Consider the following 16,963-nt stretch of genomic DNA (forward strand, 5'->3'; position numbering starts at 1 on the left):
AAGTAATACATAAAAACAATAAGCAGTCATTTGTTCGCAGCATCAGAAACATGGATGTATTATAAGCCGTCCGCCAGAGATGAGTCATCAAAATGCGACGTCTTAATACCCGACGCGACCACAGGGCACACTTAGCAATTTCAAAACAAAGCCAATTTTTCCTCTGAAACATCTCAAATTAAACGCCATCATGGTTTCCCTCAAGCGGGAAAGAGAAGTGGACGTTGACGATGATGATAATGAAGATGAAGGTAGTTTTATTTATTTTCTATACGTGTTAATTTAATAGTTGCATGGTTTAAAGCTGTTGCTAGCATGCGTAAGAGCTGCGTGCATGGGACGCAAATGCCCTTTTCCGGCTAGTTCCTACTCGTTCCATTCATTTTCCGAATCTTGCTCAAATAAATGCATATACAAAAGATCTCACGGTGGAGAGCTGGGTACAGATGGACAATCCCTAAAAAAGTAAGTGTTTTTGTCTCAAAGCTAAAGGCTAACACATACATGCTCCTAAATATTAACCAGACTAACTTGAGAAAAGTACATATAATGCAAAGTGGAGAGTTGTAAATTAGATCAGTGTGTGGTGTTATTTTTAACAGTGTTGATGCACATTTATTGTATGTTAGCATTAGCTTGGAGGCAAAAGCACTTACTTTTATAAACATATAGATGTCCCCAGGTGAAGTATTTACATGGTACGTAAAGATCTTGACCTGCTTCCTGTGATTACAATCTGTAACTCCCGCTCTGCTTTGTCCTCATTCATTTGAGCAAGACTCTGCTGATTTCCCATAAGGCATGAATGAGGAAGTGGAGCTCTGCATTTTAAGGCAACCATAACTAGCTATATTGTGAAAAGGGCCTTTTCCTGGATTTCAGATCTCATCACAACATTTTATAGACCATTAACATTCGATACTAATGGGGAGGCAACTAAAATCAATATAGTTAAAGGGTTAGGGTTATGCTGCTGGTGTTTGTTATAATACAGCACGTTCTAGAGTCCAATCACTAATAGAAATGATCAGTGTAAACATTTGTGAATTCACATTGTAGTTATTCATTGATAAATTGCAATGTAATCATGAAAAACGGTGCATAAAATTTAAAATGAAAAGTTGTTGAAGAAGTTCTGGGCTTTGATCCTTATCCACAACGCCGAGTCGGACAGTTGGAAATCAGACTCATTAAAACTGTCTGCAAGTAGGCTAATATTTATTAGCATAGCCACTAGGGGTGTATCTATTCTTAAATGTCACGATACGCGACAATCGGCCTCACATTCACGATGCAAGATGTAAAAGAATAAATAAGGTATCTTCAAAAGCTAGACATCTTGAAATCCAAAGAAATTCAGGAACCAAGCCATTTCTAAAGCTTTAGGACTCCAGCAAACCACAGTGAGAGCCATTATTCAAAAAGAGCGAAAACATGGAACAGTGGTGAATATTCCCAGGAGTGGCCGGAAAACATGTAACAGTGTATACTTATAATATACCCACTTGAACAATCTAGACTACACCACTGTTTACGTCAGAATGGCGGTGCTCGGACGAACCTCCAGAATAAGGTGAATAATATTAACATTACGGTTGCAACAATATGTAAACTAGCATTAGCCAGCTGCCAACTGTCAGCTCAGTGCTCTGTCCACTGGTTCCTCCTGACCACAGTAATACATTTCTGGACAAACGGGCCGTTGGGGATGTTATAGAAGAGGAATCCTTTGTTTTGAGACTTTTTGTTGGCCCCATCCACACAGTGCAACATGTGTGGAGATCATACAAATATGTTGTTCTTCATATATAAAATATTACATTTTGATATATTAAAACAATTTATTTATAAAACCAGAAATTAACAACTACCAAAAAATATTAAAAACATGTTAAGCGATAGAGAAGGATACTACTACTACTTTGTAGAAAAAGCTTCAGTTGTAGTCATCTGGACTCAGTTCGAAAAATTGCACACAACAAACGTACAGTATTTATAAGATATGCAGAAGGAGGATCAGAAAAACAAACGCATACCAAAATAGTCAAATAGAGATAGTAAGTAAAGTACATTTTATTTGTATAGCACCTTTCACAGACAGAACAAGAATTTTAAACTGTATCCGGTACGAGACCGGCTCCAGTGAAGGGCTTTGAGAATGGGTGAAATGTGGGCCCTTCTATTTGTGCGGGTCAAGATCCTCGCTGCAGAGTTCTGGACCAGCTGCAGACGAGAGAGTTCCTTCTTGTTAAGACGGGAAAACAAACTGTTACAATAGTCTAAACGTGAAGACACAAATGCATGAATTATAACTTCCAGGTCATTTTGAGACACCATTTTCCTGAGCTTAGAGATTTTCCTCAATTTGAAAGAAACAGTTCCTCGTCAACAGCTTGGAGTGGTGCTCTAAAGACATGTCTTTGTCAAAGACAACACCCAAGTTTCTAAGACTTGGTTTTACAGTCTGGCCTAAATCACCCAAGTACTGGTTTATCCCTGGAATGGCATCATCAGGGGCAATAATCAATGTTTCTGTTTTGTCAGCATTTAGCTGCAAGGAGTTTTTACTCAGCCATTGTTTTATTTGCACTAAACAACTGACCAATGATTTCAGCTTCTGGATCTCAGAAGAAGAGCAATAGAGCTGAATATCGTCAGCGAACAGGTGGTAGGACACATCACTAAACTCTTTAAAGATCATTCCCAGGGGGATTATATAAAGCAGAAATAGGACGGGACCCAAAACGGAGCCCTGAGGAACTCCACACAACAGATCAGCTGAGTCAGACATTATTTGGTTTGCAGCAACACTAAAGCTCCGACCGGATAAATATGAGGAAAACCAATGAAGAACTGACCCCAATAGTCCAATCAGGTCCCTCAGTCTGTTTAACAGGATATGATGGTCGACAGTGTCAAAGGTCAACCGTGCAGACAGATCCAACAGAACTAAAACCGTGCATTTTCCAGAATCAGCAGACATAATGTCACTGGACACTTTTAGCAATGCGGTTTCCGTAGAATGATGTTTGCGGAAACCAGATTGAAAAGAGTCGTGAATGTTTGACTGATCAAGGAAATCTGACAATTGTTCAGAGACCACCTTCTCAAGGATCTTGGACTTGGAGATGGGATTATTTGACTAATAAATGTATCTTTCGTTACAGCCCTAGGGGGAACTTTCCTCCATGGTCTGTAGTAAAGTCTTGTCTCTCCTGTTGTCACATTAGCCCCCAAAATTGGACGAGGACGTCAGACAGAAGACCGCAGGAGTCGCCACTGTCCTTATTTGGACACAATTAACAGGTCAGACTCCCCCAATGCACAGCGCACAGGCCGGGACTATGAAGACTGCTGGTATTTAGCAGATCCATGGCACGTCTAAGATCTTGTGTCTTTCTACAGGAGCGTGTTGGATTTCGACTTTGAGAAGCTGTGCTCCGTCTCTCTCTCTCACATTAATGTCTATGCATGTCTTATATGTGGGAAATACTTTCAAGGTGAGTCGCTCTTAAAGAAATGCAACCTGACTATAAAATGCACTGGGTACTATTACTGTTTTGAAGACTACATATACGGTACACAACTTTAATGGACTTCCGGCCGGCTGTTGGTTTTATCTGTATTTGTCACCTCGGAAGACTGTTTTATATATTATGTTATATTTTAAAAATTTGAACACATGGAACACAAAACCACACGACACAGAGGGCGATATAAAACAAAGACATTGAATTAAATAGTAAATCAATTAATTATTTCATTAAAACGAAACAAAAACAGCACAACAAATTACTGTATTTTCCGCACTAAAAGGTGCACTGGATCTGTCTATTTGGGATAATTGTTCATATATGAAGCGCACTGGACTATAAAGCACATGAAGCGAAACAAAAGTCAGTCAGTCAGCTGAGCTTTATTAAACACTTTCAACTCATTCAGCTCAACATTGTTCAAACGTTAATGAGCGTATTTACAACGACTCTCAGCCTTGCTCAGTTATAACAATTAAAATACAACACAATACACTCACTTTTTCAGTTCATTCCTCGTCCACAAATCCCTCAAATTCTTCATCTTCAGTGTTCGAGTTTAACAGTTGGGCGATTACGGCATCAGCACAGCCCCGGATCCATCCCGTCATTATCCGAGTCAGTGTCGCTGCAGTTCAGTGATGATTCCGGCCTCCGGACCACAGACTGATACTTTAGCCCAGAGTTTAAAGTCTGCGTCGTAAGCGTGTCTCTTGCGATAATATAATAGATCCATTGTCTCTTGACAGGAGCCATCTTGGGGTCCTTAATTCGGGGTCCTTTATTTAGGTGTCCGCGTTGTTCCTGACGTAATGGTGTAGTAATAATGTAGTTTACATTTTGACTGAACGCCGCGAGCGCCGTGTGTAGCGGTAGACTACTGTTCCCAGAATGCTTTGCATACATGTTGTTGGGACTTGAGTTAATAAGTACCGTAAACGTGCTTCTAGACGTGAGTGTCTCGTGTCCCGAGTCTTCTTTATACACCGTGTACCACACAAAATCGCTTCGAGGTCTGTAAGCACAACCAGAATTAATCCATATATTAACCGCACTGGATTATGCGCTTTTAAGTGCGCTTTTAAGTGCGCTTTTAAGTGCGCTTTTAAGTGCGCTTTTAAGTGCGCTTTTAAGTGCGCTTTATAGTGCGCTTTATAGTGCGGAAAGTACGGTATTCCCACAATACCAGCATAAAGGGTGATATCACTACTCCTCTTCTGGAGCACACACTTTCAACAGAGCAAAAAGCACTTCATTATCAGCTCCTTGAACCAGCACATGTCTGCCCTCTTTGTCTTTACATTCAACACTGTTCAAAAGCTATTCGACTTGAGATCAACACTGCTACATCTCAGTGGGACTTTCCTGTTGAATAAAGGTAAATAAAGGTAAATAAAACATATTTCTTTGTAGGCCGCGGTCTGAAGTCCCATGCCTACACCCACAGCGTGCAGCTAACACACCATGTCTTCCTCAACCTGCACACGCTTAAGTTTTACTGCCTGCCCGACAACTACGAGATCATCGACTCTTCGCTTGAGGACATCACGGTCAGACCACTACACTCTGTTATGTCCAAAATGATCAAACTGCAGACCTGAGGGGCAGGGAATATTTCAGTGCCAAAGCATCACCTCTTATTCTACTGACAAAATCCAACAATGGATCTGCTTCGGACATCAATTTTCTGCTACATAAAACACATGTTGTACTACAATATAAGATAAGATATTCCTTTATTGTCCACACATGGGGAAATTTTGTTGTTGCAACGCAGGTAGATACAGAGGAAAAGGACAGATCACTTATAGGAAGTTTAAAAAACACTCGTAATAGAAGAACTCTTATAAACAAAAACTCCTATAGACAAAACCTCATTTCTTAATAAGGAATGGAGGGGAAAAATAAAGATAAAATAAAAACGGCTCGCATAAGACAAAGTAATACTAATAATAATGGTAAAATAAACACTCTATTTACATCAGTTATATGCACATGAATGTGACATTATTGCCTGTGAGTATGACAGTAATTGCACATGAATATGACGGTATTGCACATGGTTAAGTCAGTATTGCATGTGTTCAGAGCTTGCAGTGTTTGTTATAAAGTCTGACAGCAGCAGGAAGGAAAGATCTGCGTAACCTCCTTCACACAGCGAGGAAGAAGTGGATTATATTCATCCACTATAACTGTAACTGCTGTGTTGTCTTGTTTCAGTATGTGCTGAAGCCCACGTTCACCAAACAGCACATCGCAGGGCTGGACAAGCAGGGCAAGCTGTACAGAGCCTACGACGGCACCACTTATCTGCCTGGCATCGTAGGACTCAACAACATCAAAGCCAATGACTATGCCAACGTGGTTCTGCAGGTAAAGGAGACTACGTGTTAATGCATCCAAATACTTTTTTATTTTATTCATAAAACACGGCCAGAGAGCAATTTTCAAAACAAAAAGAACACGGCATAGTACAGGACATGAACAGAAACAACATCAAGACACACGGAACATCTACTAGTGGTTGGTCCAAAGTCTGTTAAATTTGTCTATTTCCAGTCCGAATCGGATATTTTGTTTCTATTTTCCCTATGTCCATTATATTGTCCAGTATTTGATTGTAGGTGAACAACAGGACAGTCGCAGAAAACATGGCAATGGCTTGCTTCCCGGCAACCACAGTTTCTCCAACAGTTAGAATCTCCTTGTGAATAATGAGCATGTGGTGACATGATGGTGTTTAGAAAAAACATGTCACCTATGATGAAAATGTCAGTCCCTTCCATAATTTCTAAGTGGGAGAACTTACAGCTCCAGCATCAGATATAAGCTTCAGAATGATCTTCAAGAAGAAGCCTCCATATTGTCTCGCCTGGGACCCCACACATCTGATATTGGACCTGCGGGACCTGGACTCCAAATCCAGAATCATATTCATATTTTTGTTCTCCACCCGGAGTTAAACCACCTCGGCTTTCACTTCACAGCTGTCATGTTCTGCTCTGCCTCCTCCTGCTGCTTTCAGCTCTTGTACTTCTGCCTTCAGCTCTGTGACGCCACGTCAAGCTGCACTTCACGCAACACAAGGACCACCTGTTGTAAATGTGTTTTGTCCTCTTTCCCTTCTGTCCCGTGCAGGCTCCGGTGAGCCCTGCAGAAGATTTCACTTTGGATACAGCTTTCCTGAGAGCGTAAAGTGTTGTTTTAAAATGCGTACATTCTGCCTTCCTCAGAGGGGGTGTATTCATTATTTAGGGTAGGGGTGTCAAATTCATTTGGGCTGCGGGACGAATTTCGACGCTGCTCAGGCTGGGTAGCGGGCCAAATATTATGTACAAAATAAAACAATAAAAAATATAAGAAATAAATAGCTTTCTTACAGTTTAGTAATAGTTGTGAGAGTGTTGCACAAATGTGCAGCAGGTGAAAGACTGAGTCCATATTCAGCAGCAGCAGGAACAGGAACATGGACTTTTGATGTGATTTATGATGTGAAACGTTCATATCACAGACATGTTTCTGCTCAAACTCAATATGAACTATTTTTATAGTTTAAGTTGATCTTAGTGACAAATGATTCATGTAGTGACTCAAATGATGTCATTGTGTTTGTGTCACAGTCACATTAGTGTGGACACAGTCATGTTCAGACTTTATCACACTCTGACCTGTGTTTTTACCTGTGGCTCCTGATCTGTCCAGGTCAGGTATGGTTCTATGAACGAAAAACATTTTTTATCTTTATTTTTTAAATATAAATTCAAAATGTTCGGGGGGCCGGATTAAAACATCTGGCGGGCCGGATGTGGCCCACGGGCCTTGTATTTGACACATGTGATGTAGGGTGATTTTATTACTAATGTATCAAAGAAAATCAACAAAAATTTTCCGCATATTGACAAAATCTTATCTATCTGCCTCCAACACAGACCGATTAGAATATTGTGTAATCTAAAACTCCTTGACTTATACAGGCTTTTTCAAATGTGCCGCCTCTGAGGAACTACTTCTTGGAGGAGGAGAACTACCGGGACATCCGGCGGCCTCCTGGAGACATCATGTTTGAGCTGGTGCAGAGGTTTGGTGAGCTCATGAGGAAACTGTGGAACCCCCGAAACTTCAAGGCCCATGTCTCCCCCCACGAGATGCTCCAGGCAGTGGTCCTGTGCAGCAAGAAGACCTTCCAGATCACCAAGCAGGGTAAGAACCAGCTACATCATTGTCAAGGTTATTTGCAGAGCACAATTCGTACATAAACAGGAAAAAATGCATTAAAGTCACAAAACCGTTAAAGTCCATAATCCTTTCAGTCATATGCGCCTCTAAAAAAATGTTTTACCTAGATTTAGACATCAGAGTAGAGGCCTGTTCCACATCTTCAACAAGACTGTTCCACATTTTAGCTGCTTAAGACTGAAATGCAGATTGCTCAGGAGGCCGGTCCCTGAGGTCCTCAGAGTCTAAGATGGTTCATATGGCATTAACATGTCCGAGATGTACTTTGGTGCTAGGCCATGGAGAGACTTGTACACAAGCAGAGCTGCTTTAAAGTCTCTTCTCTGAGCCACAGGGGGCAGTGCAGAGACCTGAGAACAGGACTAATGTGATGGTACTTCCTGGTTCTAGTCAGGACCCGAGCAGCAGCGTTCTGGATGAACTGCAGCTGTTTTACAGCTCGTTTGGAGAGACCAGTGAGCGGCCGTTACAGTCTAATCTACTGGAGACAAACGCATGGAGAAGTCTCTCTAAATCTGGTTTAGACACTATATTTTTGATTTTGGCAACGTTTGAGTTCATTACTCACAGATTTACTCCCTTGGGGCACTCCACAGGTCAGGGGCATGTGGTCTAAGACACAGTTACCAATTTCAACAAAGTACTTCCTGTCTTCCAGATAGGACCTTAACCAGTTTAGGGCCAGTGATGCCCACCCAGTCCTCTAGTCTCTGTAAGAGGATCCCATGATGGACAGTGTTATGACAGAGGCTTTGCCTGTGTCAGTGTTCAGGCGGATGACATTTGTCAACTTGACAAGAGCAGTCTCAAAAAATAATAATATTTTTGAACCTGGAGCTTTGACTTATTTTTGACCATTTGAACCTTCATAGGGCTGATGATGTCCAGAACATTTAAAACCATAGATGTCTCTGGGGGGGGGAAAGGAAAGGGCCTTTGTAGCACTATGTTTAGATAGTTAGGCTATTTGCTATTATTTGATTACCAGTATTCTTTATTAGAGTGAAATCAGCTTTCACACATTTCCATTCTGTGAATTTCCTGTTTTATTTAGATTATTTCTCAGACCAATGTCTGTGTGTCTGGCGTCTGTAGTCATTAAGTCCAGTGATCCGGGGCTTTTTGGGGACAGGGACAATGATGGACGACTTGGAGCTGGGACATGAAAATGCCAGTGGTTATTTACACGTTTACTCCGTAACAAAAGAAGACTTAAGTCATTCTTGAGCCAAAATGAATCTATAGTCAAATACATTCAGGAAGCTTCATGTAGTTTCCCTTTAATCTTAATTTGATTTCAATTCGGTTTTGTTCTGATTTACAGCTAGTTTGACCACTCGGTGATTGTTGCTTGTCTGTTGTGCAGGAGACGCCGTGGACTTCACAACGTGGTTCCTGAACGCTCTTCACGGAGCTCTGGGAGGAACAAAGAAGAAGTCTTGTGAGTGCAGCGCTGCTCCACTGTCTGTTGTCTTCAGTGTCTTGAACCTTCTCATTTGCTCACCATGTTTTACAGCGATCATCACCAAGGCCTTCCAGGGCTCCATGCGCATCTTCTCCAAAAAGCTCCCTCATCCAGATTTGGTGAGTCAATTTCTGTGTATGATTCGTTCAATTGATTTTAATTTCAAACAAGGAAATGTTGCTCTGTCCAGCACCACACCCTCGACGGCAGTGGAGGTCTTAACATTAAGCAGCAGGCTGAGTTTGCCTTGATCCCTCTAGCTGGAGGGGGACAATCAGATGCCCTTCCCAACCACCATTGGCACAAAGCCCAGAAACACATGCTATTCTCTGTGTCACAAAATGATGACTGTGCACTTTAGAAAAAGACAAAAAAAAGTACTTTCTGAACGTCAAATATATTTTATCTGTCCAAGCAATCTCCCCCACTGGTATTAGAATGGAATAGTCTCTGAGTGCGTGAGCGGCAGGGGACCCGGGAGGGGACCCGCTGAGGCTTATGCCAGGCTGGTAGGGACATGTCCAATGCTCCCTCTAATTCTTCATGTGTCGGAGCAAACACACAAACTCCCTGAGCGGTCCTTTTGGACGCGGTGAGCGACATCTGACCTGTGCACTGTGGTAATATCACATCCATTTAAATTAAGATTATTCTCGATATTGTGGTTTCTCCAACACTATTTCTGGTTAGCTGGCTTTAAATGCGATGAAGATGGGACACTGAAACAGCCTTCGCGATGGTCCACTTTTATATTTATTGCCATTTCACTGAATGACCCAGACTGTAATGTCTTGTGTTCATCAGACGCCGGAGGAAAAAGAAGCCCTGCTGCACACGGATGACTACCAGGAGAAGATGTCTGAGTCCACGTTCCTGTTCCTGACCCTGGACCTGCCCACGGCGCCGCTGTACAAGGACGAGAAGGAGCAGCTCATCATCCCACAGGTGCCGCTCTTCAACATCCTGGGCAAGTTCAACGGCAACACCGAGAAGGTACGGGACATACGTGGACTCCAAGTGTTTGAATGCGTCAGACTCGTCAACACAAAAGCAAATATTTATACTGTTTTACTATAATACTCAGTACCTGATTACCGTCATATTTTTGCTTTTTACTCTGAAGTTCTTGGATTATGACATTTACTTGAGCGATAATTTAGAAGAACAATAGTTAAATTAAAGCCGCAAGCGGCATCCAACGGCCCTCGCAGGCCGCCGGCCTTCCGACTCTGCGCTTTCGACTTGATAAAGATGGCGCCCTTATTGTGTTGAATTAAAAAACAACTTGACAGACGGCGACACATTTGACATGGCCAATCCAGTGCAAATGAACACAAGTGTCAGTCAAATTTGCTTCTCCGCCGCACAGAGACCGTATAAATATAAATAATATAAATATGGATAACTATTGATGCCCCGCTTGTGTAGATGATTTTCCCCAAAGTAAAGCTTGATCAGACAATCGCCCTAGGGAGGAGTTTGTTAAAAGTGTGAAGCGTAAAAATGTGGTGATTTGAGCAATTTCGCGATTTTCCCATAAGGATAACATGGGATGTTTCTGTCATCGCTACGGTTACGCCGTACAAAATATGACTTTGGCTCTCATACTTTTATGATCAGGATGGCAAATTAGAATTTTGTGCAAAATATAATGTCATTTGGAAAAACTCTATTGTTTATAGGCCACTCTGAAGGCCAAATAGTCAGAATTCTGGGAAACGTTTGCGGCTCCGTCGCACAGAGACCGTAAAAGTTATCCTTAAAATTTTGATAACTTTAGATGCCCCACTTGTCTAGAGGACGTACACCGATTTTGAGGTTGGTGGGCAAAACGCACTAGGAGGACTTCGTTAAAGTGTAAAACATAAAAATGTGGTAATTTGAGAGATTTTGTGGTTTTCCCATAGGGATAACATGGGATGTTTCTGTCATCGCTACGACTACGCCGTAAAAATTAAGGCATTTGTCTGATTGGCTTTTGTGATCGGGACGGCAAAATAGAATTTTGGGTAAAGTTTAGACAATTTTGGTAAAACTAATTTTTGACCTTCAATGTTAATTTAAAGGTCACTCTGTAGGGGGCGCTATCGCGGCCATTTCAATTTTGTCAGCCTAAACTGGTCCAAACTAGAAAGTTTAACAACTGATTCAAATTTGGTCCTAATCGGACTTGTTTTGATCAAATGGGAGCAATTTTTAGATCTGCAATATTCCAAAATAAGTTGTCCAACTTTGCGGCTGCGCCGCACACAGACCGTTAAAGGTATCTCAAAAAATTGAATAACTTTAGATGCCCCACTTGTCCAGAGAACGTACGCCGATTTTGAAGTCGGTGGGCAAAACGCCCTAGGAGGAGTTCGTCAAAGTTTGACGTGAACAAAATGACTAACACAGCGTGTTTTCATTTTCAAAGGAAGATGGCGGCCATAGGGTAAGTCTGGGGGCGTGGCCACAATGATTTTTTTTGTTCGTCCTCACGAGAGGAATGCGTGTCCCGAATTTCGTAGCTTTACGCCAAAGTTGACCTCGGGGCGTCTCCCATAGGCGCAATGTATTTTGACTTTTGTCGGTGGCGCTGTCGCGCCATTTTTTAACGAAAAAAAAAATGGCCCAGAAAAAATAAAATTTTTCGCCGATTCTGAATTTTGGGCAAAGTTTGGTGAGTTTTTGAGCATGTTCAGGGGGTCAAATTAGAGCTCAAAAAGCAGAAGAACAAGAAAAATAATAAAAATATTTTTATCAAAAACAATATAGCCGTTTTCACTATAACAACAAATTATACATCGTTTGAAAGCTCTAAGCCTTCCCGATGCCGCCATGGGGTGGAATCATCATTACGAGCGCTTACGCGCTCGTCACTCCCTTTTCCGTCGGGATGCCCCGCCCACTCCCCATAGACTTCCATTGATTTGAGCAGATACAAGCATGGCCCATGCCTGCGGCATGGATTCTCGCGTACGGGACGATGTCAGGAGGGTTTTTGGAGGAATGCAGCGCTTCGCGCTGCTGTTGTCAACAATTAGTGAATGGTTACGCCCATTCACTAATTGTTGACTATTTCTGTCATAGCAGGAGTAAGTATGCATGATCCATGCCTTCGGCATGGGCTAGTTCACTGTACTTGCCAGGGGCGACGGGGTACCAAACATGCGGGCTGCGCCCGCATGTTTGGTCAGACAGTTGCAACGCTGCCTTCGGCAGCGTTGCGGGAGCAATAGGCCCTCCGCCCTGCTGGGGCTCGGACCTAATTATTGTTATTATGATTACCCCCTGTAAAAGAGGCTGTACCTGATTTTACCGTCTTAAAAACAGAAATAGTTTGCGTTGCAGCAGACATGTGTCCCTCACTTTCTTACATATTCTGGGAATCCAAATCATTCACTGCAATGAGTTTATGAGTGCTTTTATAAGTGCCCTTCCAGAGCCCAGAGCTGAGTTTACCGACGCGGTAAAGCTAACAAACATTAGCATGCAAACCATGCACTAACTTGCGGAAAATAAATTGCTCTTTAGATGCAGACAGCAGGGTTAGTGTGCTGCTTTTACAATAAATCAGTTCTGGAGCACGACAAATTTGACTTTATGCGAATGTTTTTATAGTGTGTAGGGCCCGAAAAAGATTCAGAAGCGGTCATTTCTGATTTAATGGGAACGTTTGTGTTTGGTGCTTGGCCTGCCTCGCGCTGCTCTCCCCATGAGTGTTTCTCAACCTGGTCCTTGTGATTACGACCTATAACAACTCGTCCACCATATGTGGGCGTTGTTGTGCTAAAGAGCCGCACACTTCTGTCCGGGCACTCTGCATGAGCTTAGCACAGGTCAGGCACCAGAGATGTACAGGCTCCAGTCACTCATTAGGGAGGACTTGCACCAGGTAGTGACATCTTGCCTCGAGGTCCACATTTTGCCTCGAGTACGGGACCTTCCAGTGAGAGTGGTTCCGGCCCTATTGCCATAAAGGGGACTTCTTAAGTTATACACCATTCTCAGACTAACTGTATCCTGGGACAAACAATTATGAACAAACAATTTTTAATCAGGGACACTATTGACTTTACAGCAGGACATGGACTTCTCTCTGTTGACCAGGAGAAGGCCTTTGATAGAGTAGATCACTGGCACCTGTGTAGGACCTTAGCAGTGTTTGTGTGCTGTACTCTCGGCAAAATGTAATCCGCTTGACCAAGTCTCGACTCAAATTTCAGCCGTTTCAATCGGTCACTTAAGTTCTCAGAAACAAGCAGCTTAATGTTGTCTAATTCTTCTTTCTGTTTGTCTAGGAATACAAAACGTACAAAGAGAATTTCCTGAAGAGGTTCCAGCTGACCAAGCTACCTCCATATCTTGTTTTTTGTATCAAAAGATTCACCAAGAACAACTTCTTTGTGGAAAAGAACCCCACTATTGTCAACTTCCCCATCACGTGAGTCCTGGTGAAGTGTCTGTGTGAAGTTTGCATGTCTCGCTCCATGTCTGGGTGGGTTTTTCTCCAGGCTCCAGTTTCCCCCATCATCCCAGAACATAGACTACATAAGTAACAATATAAAAAGGTCATACAATACGTAAAGTCCTCCGGCTGAAGGCTGGAGGATTTGTGAGTCCAACTATGAGCACAGACCACACACTTGAGAATGGCAGTCGTCGGCGTGCTCGTTTATGAAAGAAAAGGGCAAGAATCAAAACAGTTAAAAAGAATCTAATGTTTAATCCCTGCCATGTACAATTCTAATGCAGATGAACAGAGCGCTTACCATCTGTCCCTGTCGAATGTGTCTGCGTCTTACACGGGCGCTCCGGATCGCGCCCTGTCCCTGTGCGTTCAAACCATTTATACATTTTCATATGGGGCGTGATATGAAGGGTGGCGCCTCATTTGTTGGAGGTTGGCGTTTCTCGCAGTACTTTTCCATTGGTCGCTGTTGCTTTATATGGAGTTGTCCTTGAGTTTGTTCTGCCAGAGGACGCAAAGTCACTTCTAAAGTCGAGGAGAAGCAAATCCTAAATTGGGCAAATGATTCTGTTGTGTGTTCCGGGCTCAAATTAGTCCTGACAAAACCTGGCTCAGGATCTGGAGATGTCCCTCACCTTAACAACATGTGTTTCCTTCAGGAATGTGGACCTGCGTGAGTACCTGACCGAAGAGGCCCAGGCCACAGAGAAGAACACCACCTACGACCTGGTGGCCAACGTGGTGCATGATGGGAAACCCACCGAGGGCTCCTACAGGATACATGTCCTACACCACGTAGGTGTCTCAATATGGGTCCAGGCCATTTCTGTTACTCCTTGACTGCGTATTTCCTTAGGTGCAAAGCCATAGAGAAGAGGGCGAGGGAACAGTGGGGGTTTATGAGGTGGGCAAGGTGGATGATGTTAGATGTGACACTGGGCACCACAACACACCTTCCACACGCCTCCTCGTCATGTACAGTCACGTCATGTTTGTACGGCACGATCAAAGCGTTTAACCACGAACACAAACGGCACTTTTCCTTCATAATCTCACGACTCAAAGTAACACCAGACATGAGTTCAGACGTCCTGATCAAAGTTTGTGAAGCCTGTGGTGTTTCCACGCCTCTACAGTCACTGCACTGAGCATTAAGACAGTGACTCCATTTGGGGAGGTCCAGGGCCGGATTTAACCGGGAGATATGGGGGGCTCAGCGGGGAGATGGGGGAGGGGGAAGGCTCTACGCCCAGTGAGTAATTAAAGATAAGATATTCCTTTACTGTCCCACATGGGGAAATTTCATTGTTGCAACGCAGGTAGATACAGAGGTAGATACAGAAGGAAAGAACAGACAACTTATAGAAGTTTGAAAAATACTTTCAGTAGAAGATCTCTTATAAACAAAAACTCCCATAGACAAAACCCAACAAGGGATGGAGGGGAAAAAATAATAAAGATAAAAATAAATAAATACATAAATACCATTGCATGTGATCACGACAGTAATTGCACATGAATATGTGTCATGACGGCACATAGATTGCATGGATTAAACCAAGAAGCACCACTGCCAGGGCATTTTAAATTTGAATTAGCATAATTGGCACAGGAGTGGAGGAAAAGCAAATGGCGCAGGGTCATGGACATGTTCTCATCAGTCCAGATGTTTCTGTGTGTGACCTCTTTGACCTCTGACTTCTCAGGGCACAGGGAAATGGTACGAGATGCAGGACCTGCAGGTGATCGACATCCTGCCTCAGATGATCACCCTGTCAGAGGCCTACATCCAGGTGAGAGTCCAGAGACCTCTGCAGCAGGCAAAGTTCAGAACCTGCTCCGGCCCTGATTAAGCTCCCCAATAAAACAAAATAAATTATCAACGGAATATAGTGTAATGACACATTTTGAATATCACTGACTCTTAATCTGAATACATTTATTGCAATAATCCCAAAGTATGTTTAATCCATATAAACTGTGAATGTACTCAACTGTATCTTAAACAACTGCAATGAAAAGAAAGTACAATGTGTATATATTTTGTAATAATAAATCATGTTCTCATGATTCATTTTGTAGATCTGGAAGAGACAGGAGAGCAGCGAGGACACAAACCACCACACGGGGGCGTAGTAGGCCGGATCTCACACAGGATGGGATGTCATTTTCATACAGTTTCATATTTTGTTGACACTGGAATAACGTGTTTCTTAATAAAGCAAAATATTAACTGGTCTGTGTTTATTTTATTACAATAACTAAATATTCTTAAATCAGACTCAGATAACTTGATTCATCTCAAGGCGAGTTCAGTTTGAAGGAGCCTGGTTTATGGTTCATGTGGTTTTAGCCTGGTTTATGGTTCATGTGGTTTTAGCCTGGTTTATGGTTCATGTGGTTTTAGCCTGGTTTATGGTTCATGTGGTTTTAGCCTGGTTTATGGTTCATGTGGTTTTAGCCTGGTTTATGGTTCATGTGGTTTTAGCCTGGTTTATGGTTCATGTGGTTTTAGCCTGGTTTATGGTTCATGTGGTTTTAGCCTGGTTTATGGTTCATGTGGTTTTAGCCTGGTTTATGGTTCTTATGCCTGGTTTATGAACTATTGACCAAACTGCATGGAGATATTTCTCTTTTTTTGTCGTCTTGTCTCAAAGTCAACAGTTTAATATAGTTAACCATCTCTTGAATTTTCAGAGAACTTCAGACTTTATCAAGTGATCTCGGAGAACAAATTAATTCACCATGGCAACAGTAAACCGGGACAGGCTTCCATTTTACGGGACGGGAAGTCGTGTGACCCCAGATCAGGCTTTGGATTGTCGGGTTTATGTGGAAAGATAAGATAACATAAAATATCAGTACAAAAACAATGCAGTCTTAAAATGTACATTTCAACTGACATGTTGAGGATGTATTGTATTTAGTTTATATTTAGGCCGTGGCTGCAGAGCCGCGGCGCGGTCAAAAAGCCCAGCAGTTTCAGGAGCCGCGGCACAAAATAACATGGCAGCTCGGCGGATCTATAGACCCCTTATATTTAAGTCTACGTCAAAGTAAGATTGACCTAATGTTGCAACACAAGTCAGAGGTCGTGGCTTTAAGTTAAATCACTGAATTTTCCTCAGGCATTATTAAGTGGACCTGGTCCTTCTGAATGAGAAAGTGAACTGTCCAATCAGAGCTCTCCTTCAGGAGCAGACTCGTGTCCATTCAAATATCTGGACAGGGTGTTACGAGCTTAAACCTGTCGTGAGTCGGTCCCAGGGGCCAGGGGCC

General features: G+C 42.6%; 1 protein-coding gene across 1 annotated transcript; it reads left to right on the forward strand.

Moving 5' to 3' along the window:
- The first annotated feature begins 107 nt into the window (after positions 1-107).
- usp39 (ubiquitin specific peptidase 39) lies at positions 108-15,874 on the forward strand. Its single transcript, XM_072433338.1, has 13 exons — positions 108-254; positions 3,231-3,306; positions 3,406-3,500; positions 4,947-5,083; positions 5,754-5,906; positions 7,508-7,733; positions 9,136-9,210; positions 9,286-9,353; positions 10,039-10,227; positions 13,515-13,657; positions 14,344-14,479; positions 15,391-15,477; positions 15,767-15,874. Exons 1-13 carry the CDS (start codon positions 191-193, stop codon positions 15,818-15,820), a joined length of 1,503 nt encoding a protein of 500 aa, XP_072289439.1. The 5' UTR covers positions 108-190; the 3' UTR covers positions 15,821-15,874.
- The last annotated feature ends 1,089 nt before the right edge of the window (positions 15,875-16,963 follow it).

The sequence above is a fragment of the Eucyclogobius newberryi genome, unplaced genomic scaffold (assembly GCF_026437365.1).
Source record: "Eucyclogobius newberryi isolate DKJ021-1_F unplaced genomic scaffold, fEucNew1.0.hap1 SCAF_6, whole genome shotgun sequence".
NCBI classification, from domain to species: domain Eukaryota; kingdom Metazoa; phylum Chordata; class Actinopteri; order Gobiiformes; family Gobiidae; genus Eucyclogobius; species Eucyclogobius newberryi.

Coding starts and splice junctions, on each gene's coding strand:
- usp39 (XM_072433338.1), top strand. CDS start 191: ATGGTTTCCCTCAAGCGGGAAAGAGAAGTGGACGTTGACGATGATGAT. Junction 255..3,230: donor TGATAATGAAGATGAAGGTA/GTTTTATTTATT, acceptor TTGTCACATTAG/CCCCCAAAATTGGACGAGGA. Junction 9,354..10,038: donor AGCTCCCTCATCCAGATTTG/GTGAGTCAATTT, acceptor TGTGTTCATCAG/ACGCCGGAGGAAAAAGAAGC.